The following is an 8,645-nucleotide window of genomic DNA, read 5'->3' as shown; positions in this document are numbered from 1 at the left end:
AGACACAACCCCACCTATAATTGAGGCAGAGAAGAATTCAGGTATCTGTGTGTCTCTTTAAATGAAGGATGGAAACCTGTAACCCCAGAGCTACTAGCAACCCCAAAGTCCTTATTTGCAACCCTCTAGAACCTTAATATACCATTGATTTTTGTCAGAACAGTCACCAAAAATTATTAATAAAAAATTGCTTCCATTATAAAGTGAGAAATATGCAGAAACTGTAGTATAAAACTTAAATAAGTTTTATTTTTTTAAATCAATATTGATTTTATTGATTGATATTTATTGATAGATTTTTTTATATTTTAAATCGCCCATTGTCACTGTAACAGCAAGACAGCATAAAAAATTAATAATCAATGAAAATAAGAATAAATGATGGAGACCTTTCCAGGCCTTTTGTTCCAGCCAATATATGTTATGATATCAGAGGCCACAATAAAAATAATAATAAAAAAGAGGTATGGATTATATTCCAAGAGAGAAAAACCATGGGGGGAAAAGAAAGATGTCACAGCAACCTTCTCATTAGGATGCAGAGACACCTACAATAATAGTTTGAGAAAGATTGAGATTAACATGAACACAATATATGTTGTATCTCGCTTCACCAGGAATATTAAACTCAAATGTGATGATGTTCTGTTGAGCCTAATTTTCTCTGAGTCTGTTTTCACACAATCAAGGAAAGGAGTACTATAGATTGTCATTTATATGTACAAATCTAAACACATGTTCTTTGGGGAGAGGACAGGGTTCCTTGCCATATTTGGGTAGAGGGCAATAAAGAGGTGCCCAAAACTCTAACCCCTTTCTGTCTTATCATGGTTATAAACACTAAGTTGTTATTAGGAGTTGCAGCTAAATGGCAATTGTCAGACAATCCTAACAGGACAAAATGGCTCTGTGAACCTGGAAACACATGAGCTAATATTGACCAAAGATATTTCTTTATATTTCTCTTGTGGATATGTTGTCTGCTTTTGCTTGAACACCAATCAGTCAATCTAAAATACTTGCTCATCACTTTGCAATTTCAAAGTTGCTACTTGCTGTATAAAAATTCCTAACTATTCTATGGTGCCCAGAAAAATTGTGTTTTCGTTGTAAACATCATTTTCTTTTTCTGCCCTTCTTACCTTTTGTTTCTTATTTTGTATATTTTTTAAAAAAGGACTTTTTAGGGATGTGCGATTGACAACAATATACACACTGGGGTTACTACTGAGTCTATGCTCAATTGGAAGACATAGTTCATTTCATTATCAGACAAATACTCACACAGCAGGCAAACATCAGCATCTGTTACAATCATATATTTCATATTTAGACACACCCTTAATTAAGAGTAGATCTGTTTAAAAGCAACCACATTAGGTAGTGTGTCACATTGACCTGTGAATCCCTAGATTGATCTTTCCTTTCTGTTTCCCAGTTGCAAAGAGCAACTCAAAGAGCCACCTGCTAAATTGTGATTCCCTTAAAAAGCACAAGGGAGGAAAGGAAGCACTTCTTTGACATGCAGAAGAGGTGTGAACATGATATAATTTCCTGATACTTCCAGGTAAACTATCTGGAAGAGCAAACTTCAATCCTTACCATGCAGGAGGCTGTCCTGGTGGAATATTCCTGTAACAGTGGTTTGCCTGCTTTTGCCAGTATGTTGGAGGATAAACAGGAGCTGGCTGCAGAAAAGGGAATAGATTCATCATCCCTCAACTGGTTCTTTTTGTCTTCTCCATCCCCAGAGGAGAACGAAGAGAAGCAGCCTCTGACAAGCAAAGAAGAGGAAGAACGCCGCATTGCTGAAATGGGGCGCCCCATTCTGGGGGAGCACACAAAGCTAGAAGTGATTATTGAAGAGTCCTACGAGTTCAAGGTATAGTATGGAGACATCTAAAGTCATTATTACCATTAATTTAATGTATTTAATTCAGGCACCATCTGACAACAAACAGCTATTAAGTTATTACAGCTCTATTCCATATCTGTCCTGTGGTAACCTAGGATTATATTTTTATAGGGAATTCCCCCCCACACACACACACACCCAAAATAGGCCTGTGCAATTAGAATTTTGTTCTGAGAAAAGGCAAATTGTGCAATTCATAAAAATTATAGAGTTGAAATAATTTGGCTAATTTTCTGATGTTTTTATTTATTATGTATTATTTATTATGTTGCAGCATCTATTTTAAAGAAGGGCAACAATGTATTCTGTAGGAAATTTTATTTCACTAAACTTTGCCAGCTCACCTTTAAGAACTAGATTTTTAAGCTATCAAATATATTCATAGGAAGATAAACTGCAGCCACAGCCATGTTCTTTTCTTTCTTTCTTTCTTTCTTTCTTTCTTTCTTTCTTTCTTTCTTTCTCTTTCTCTTTCTCTTTCTCTCTCTCTCTCTCTCTCTCTCTCTCTCTCTCTCTCTCTCTCCCTCCCTCCCTCCCTCCCTCCCTCCCTCCCTTCCTTCCTTCCTTCCTTCCTTCTCTCTCTTTCCTTTCTGCCTTTTCCTAGTGGGATTTCCAAAAATATTAATAAGTCTATTTACGTATTTCAATGATATTATGTAAAAATGAGTTCGAATAAGAAAATTACACACAGTTCTCAGATTGTACAAATGATTTCAGTCAGGTGCAAGAAAACAGGAGAGAGGATACAGTTCAAAAGTACTATAAGTTTATTCCATGCAATCTCAGCACAAGAATCTGATCTACTAACTGTCAAGGCAAATGGACTTCAAGTGTGAGGGGGGGTCTCTTTTGGTAGTGTATAGACTCCAAACTGATGGTGTATTTGGTCACCTCCTACATCTTCAAATAAGAACATTACACACAAACTTTAAATGTAAAAAAATCATGAACAATTTTTTTAATAGCATAGGTGCTTTATCCCTTCTTTTTATCCTATGGATCAAGTGGTTAAGTTTGAGATAATACCTAACTTCTTACTGAAACAACTTTTCAGCTAAAGAAGAATATGAATGCACATCTAATCTAGCTCATTAAGCACAATGCCATATTGACTATTTAAAACAGAAGCACCATATTATTTACATGATTAATAATTATTGGAAATTTAAAATTAAATTTGATTTTCTTTTATTTGCATCCCCTGAAGATAATTTTAAATTATATATTAAAATTTTATACCATTCTGTATTAATTTCATTATACAGGAATTATACAGGAATCACCGACATAAGCAATCCTTTTTAGTTCTTTTATTATTTGTTTTATGCAGCTTAGCCAAAATATTCTCTTATCAATTCCCTTAGAGAGTAATTTTGAATGGTTGCAGGCAACCTCACTGAACTTAAATCATGGTGTAGCTCAAATCAATCATTTGTAAAGAAAATGAAGTATGCATGATTATATATTTCATATTCAATTTTATAATATTATGAGGTACATTAGCTTGAAAGCAAAGTTTTTATAAGTCTGCTCTATAAGCATATCTCAAGGTTATTAAATGTATAGGAGATCGGTAAAAGTTGTAAATGTCCAGTTTAGCTGTAGTAAAGCAAATATGTCAGTTAAGTGCAGTTTTCTGAAGTATTAATTTATTTTCAGAGATACATCAATGTGTCAGGAGTTTCTACATGGCACCTTGATGACTATTTTTTAAGTTGTCTTTTTTTTATCCCCAGTTTAATCACAGGCCTTACCAATTCAGGGAAGAAATAGGTGAGCCAATGCTCTGGCCCCCTGTAAAATTACTTTTCCTCGCTATGCATAGTAGATTGGTCTGAATGTGGTTCAGAGGTTTCAGTGCAAAAGAAGCCTATAAAATAAACTAGATAAGGTGTTATATAAGGGGATCCCTATGGTTATGTGATCAAAATCCAGGCATTTGGTAATTGTTGCAGCATCCTAGAGCAGGCATGTCAAACTCGTGACGTCGCGCGACATATTGGAGCTTTTTCGCCATTGCCGGCAATGGGGTGGGCGCGGCTCCGGTATGATGAAAGCGGCCCGCGGGCCGGCAGTTTGACACCCCTGTCCTAGAGATACTTGATTGCCATTTGTGACCTTCCCAGCCAGTTTCTGACAAGCAAAGTCAATGGAAGAACCTGGGCTCACTTAATGAAGTGAATAGTATTAAGTTCATGAGTCACTTAACCATTGCAGTGATTTGCTTAACAACTGCAGCAAAAAGGTCATAAAATTGGGCATAACTCACTTAACTGCCTTGTTTAGCAGTGGAAATTCTGGTCCCAATTGTCATAAATTGAGCAATATCTATAGTAGCATTAATTTGTATTTAATCATTTGTCCAGTTATCATAAACATCCAGGGACTTCATGATGGCGGATTCATGGAATGTAATGCAGGCAAATTATGTGGGAGGAATGGATCATTCACCCTTTCTTGGCTATCTTTTTCTTTGCATATTAGCCATAACAAATCAGTCTTTCCTAAGAACCAGCCCTACAAATGAAGCAGATTGGCAGAAAATGAATAGATCATTCCGCCTTGACGGCAACAGGTCTTACCAATTTGCCAAAAGTTTACTATTGTAATAACAACTATTAAGAAGATGTCCAAAGAAAATAAGACTTCCTTTTCACTGCATCAAATATAGATGGACTAATACTTTATGAAAATGTGCAAATCATCTTTTTGTAGGTCTGATTACAAGGCACCATTAAGAAATACTTTGCACAAATATTTCAAGTCTTTTTAAAGCAAGATACTTTTGCATATTTGTTTAATTTCATCCACTTGATGTTGATATCCATGCTCTAATGCTAACCAGCATCCTTTACATTTACCACATAATCCATGTTTTGTCTGTCCATCTGCAGAACACTGTGGACAAGCTTATTAAGAAGACAAATCTAGCTCTTGTGGTTGGAACTAACAGCTGGAGAGAACAGTTCATTGAGGCTATCACTGTTAGTGCTGGTAAGTTTTTATTTCTATAAATACCATAAATTACAATTTGCCATTTTCCTAGCCTGAAGTTATCAAGTTAATTTTGGTAGCTTGCATTTGTTTCAGGAGCTATGACAAAGGAAGAAGCAGTCTCCCTTTTTTAAAAAAAGTAGATAGCTTTAGCATTGTAACTTCAGTGTATTAGTCTTTAAATCTGCATTGCATACATCTCTCTGATGGAGAAGTTCTTTTATTTTATATCATGGATGGATACCTTGTGTCTCCAAAGCCTCTTTCTGTGGTGCCCATGGCAGTTTGGCAATCTAGCTTCCAAATATCAGTATTGCAGCTTCATTTTGTTTTAAGCACAAAGCAAATTGTGCCTGTGTTTTGTGAGCTGTGAAATAGGCTTAACAGTTTTAAAAAGCATAGAAAAAAAATAAAATCCCAAACTCCCAGACCACCCCTTGGCAACTTTCAACCCAGGCAAATGTGGTACAACTTGCCTAGTCCGCATCATTTCCCTGCTATGATGACTCTAGCTTTCCCCATTTAAATTATACCAAAAATGTGTACCCTTGCCTTCTGAATGATCTTCAAAGCTTCTGGGTAAATGCAGTTTTACTATTTGAAAATCATGTTGTCCCTTTTATGGGGAGACATGGGGTGTAACAGTTAAGAACTGCAGCTGTGTATTTCTGTTTATTGTAATAGGGTGTAATAAGTCTGTTGAAAGAGAAGTAAAGTAATAGTAGAACATAGTCATGTGTTCTTTGTAGCTCTGAATTCAATTTACTCTAAGTTAGTATAGCAAATACGTTAACATTAAGTAGAATTTAATCTGAATAGTGACTCTTGGGAAATTCATGCAGGTCATCTTTTGTTCCTTCGAAAAAGAAAGGGAAAGATAGAGTAAATAATACATAATATCTGTGATTATAAAATGTTTTTTAAAAGTCTGTGCATCTGTGCATGCATGTACTGTACATGCATACATGTCTCCCAGTACAGTCTGCTATATTGTATAACCTAATGTAATTATTTGATAGTCTGACTTCACAGAATATTTGACAAATTAAAAAATTATTTCACTGTGGATACACACTCATTGCAAGATATTATCTTCCAATTTGCAAAGAATTTCCATATTTGATATTGCTTTCTTTCTAAACTATTTTAAGATCCCTCAATACCACTGAAATACATTTTCTTTTGTACTATTATATCTGGACTTGCCAGAATAAATAGACTGTCTATTATTTTAAAAAAAACACTCAAATGAAAAGTATGTTAAGTACAATATATTTAACAAGTGTCATCTAGACATCTGACTGCAGTAACTATATCAGTCCAACTTCAATAAATTGGATATGAATTAAGAACATAAGGCTTATTTTTCTAGGCAAGACTAACATTCTTACAGAGTTGAAGCAAAAATAAGAACAAGAGGGTCTTATTTTATATAAGAAACATGGGCATTGGGAAGGGTCAACATCTTTAAGATTGTTGGTGCAGAATTGGATCAAAGACCCTTTGTACATAGACATGAGTCACTGCATGCACATGTAGCATTTCATTCATGATCCCACCATCTCAACAGATTTTGAGCCTCCTGACAGATATCATTGCCATGAATATGAAGGGACTAGATTCATAATTGTGCCCTTCCATAATGTAGTTTGATTTTAGATTAGAATATCCGTTGTTTGTGACCTGTGGTGCTTTATATTGGGTAGGATATGATGCAAATCCACCCAGTTATTATTTAAACCATAGTTAATAGAATTGTGGCTTCATATGATGTATGAATTATTGACTACATTTCTTTCACTTTAACTATATACAGACAAATTATAGAACTATAATTCAGGCAGATTGTAGAATTGATAAATTATATTTTAACCGTATATATACTGCTTCCATGAGCAGGATTTTCTGATCATTGCTTCATAAACTGAAGGCACACTGTCATTGTTAATATTCATGGCAAGTTCACCTACATCAGGGGCCCTCAACCTTGGCAACTTTAAGACTTGTGGACTTCAACTCCCAGAATTCCTCAGCCAGCTTTGCTGGCTACATGAATCACTGTTTCCAATGCATCATATCTTCTCCAAGGATAGATAATTGTGCTGCTGCTTCTATGCATCAGAAATAATGATCTTATTACTTGCACCTCAGCATGATTATCTGCTATCCTACTAGTTGAAAAGATAATTAAAAGGAGGTCAGACTGGAGTAATAAATCATATAACAATACAAGCTCCATTGGTGTTTCTGGCCCTCAAGAAATGTTTAATTTAGAGCAAAAAAAAATCAATTGATTTTTCTTAACACTCTTGAATTTTTTTAATGATGCAAAAATTGGAAAATGAATTATTTTCAGGAAGTACTTCCCAACTTGCATTATCAGCTAGAATAGAATAGAGCTGAAAAGGACCTTGGAGGTCTTCTAGTCCAGCCCCCCGCTCAAGCAGGAGAACCTATGCCGTCTCAGACAAGTTACTGTCTAGTTCAGTGATGGCAAACCTTTTAGAGACCGAGTGCCCAAACTGCAACCTAAAACCCACTTATATATCGCCGGGTGCCGGGTGGATATGGCCCACTCGGCAGGTGCAGCTAGTGGGCTGGGCAGACTGGGTGGGCGTGGCCACTGGATGGGTGTGGCTGCAGTAGTCATGGCAGATTGGGTGGGCATGGCCGGGGTGGGCGTGGCCACCTTGATGTTGCTTATGGGGAGGGACACCTGTGGGAGCCGGGCAGGGTTGGGGGAGATGCAGGGGGTCTCTGGCGGGTGGGATGGTGGGCTCCCCAATGGCGGCTCCAGGTTGGCTGGCCTTAGGCCAGTGATGGCGAACTTTTAGAGACCACGTGTGCTGGGGCGATGGCATGTGCCTACAGAGAGGGCTCCGCGTGCCGCCTCTGGCACGCGTGCCATAGGTTCGCCACCACTGGTCTAGTTTCTTCTTTAAAACTCCAGTGATGGAGTGCCCACGATTTCTGAAGGCAAGCTCTTCCACTGGTTAATTGTCCTCACTGTTAGGAACTTTCTCCTTAATTCCAGGTTGCTTCTCTCTTTGATCAGTTTCCAACCATTGTTTCTTGTCCTGCCTTCTGGTGCTTTAGAGAATAATTTGACCCCCTCTTCTTTGTGGCAGCCTCTCAGCTATTGGAATACTGCTATCATGTCAGCCCTATTTCTTCTTTTCTTTAGACTAGCAAACCCAAGTCCTACAGCTGTTCTTCATATGTTTTAGTCTCCAGGCCTTTGATCATCTTAGTTGCTCTTCTCTGAACTTTTTCCAAGATCTCAACATCTTTGTCCGAAATGGTATAGGGTTTCCTGCCTGAGCAGGGGGTTGGACTAGATGACCTCCAAGGTCCCTTCCAACTTTATTATTATTATTATTATTATTATTATTATTATTATTATTATTATTATTATTATCATCATCATCATCATCATCATCATCATCATCATCATCGCACAGTGAGCCCGATGTTCAGACTGGATTTGGCATTTTGCCTACCTATTGAGTCCTTACCAAGGACCTGGGATAGGCAGACGTGGATGTTTGATGGTATTACAGATATCGTCGCAGGATGGAAGCAGTTCCTAGTAAGGCCGCCTTTTGCAATTGACTAATGGCGAATTTGTCAATGCCAATGGTGTTCAAGTGGTGCTCCAGTTGTTTTGGGATTGCACCCAAGGTGCCTATTACTATTGGTACTACCCTTGCTTGCTTTTGCCACAGTCTTTCTATTT

The 8,645-nt window shown here is 37.2% G+C and overlaps 1 protein-coding gene across 15 annotated transcripts in view; it reads left to right on the top strand.

Moving 5' to 3' along the window:
* The window catches only part of SLC8A1 (solute carrier family 8 member A1), a 202,213-nt gene that overhangs the window by 172,971 nt on the left and 20,597 nt on the right, over positions 1-8,645 (top strand). For 13 of the 15 annotated variants that reach the window (XM_015817951.2, XM_015817955.1, XM_015817950.1 and 10 more), the window contains 2 exons: positions 1,752-1,882; positions 4,810-4,909. In XM_015817951.2, coding sequence (XP_015673437.2) covers positions 1,752-1,882; positions 4,810-4,909 — 231 coding nt within the window. The remainder of the gene's footprint in view (positions 1-1,751; positions 1,883-4,809; positions 4,910-8,645) is intronic. The other 2 variants (XM_015817957.1, XM_015817956.1) reach the window with 2 other exon arrangements.

Source organism: Protobothrops mucrosquamatus, unplaced genomic scaffold (assembly GCF_001527695.2).
Source record: "Protobothrops mucrosquamatus isolate PMUCROS unplaced genomic scaffold, P.Mucros_1.0 scaffold658, whole genome shotgun sequence".
NCBI classification, from domain to species: Eukaryota; Metazoa; Chordata; class Lepidosauria; order Squamata; family Viperidae; genus Protobothrops; species Protobothrops mucrosquamatus.
The sequence above is the reverse complement of the archived record's forward strand: the minus strand, read 5'-3'. Positions and strand labels throughout refer to the sequence as shown.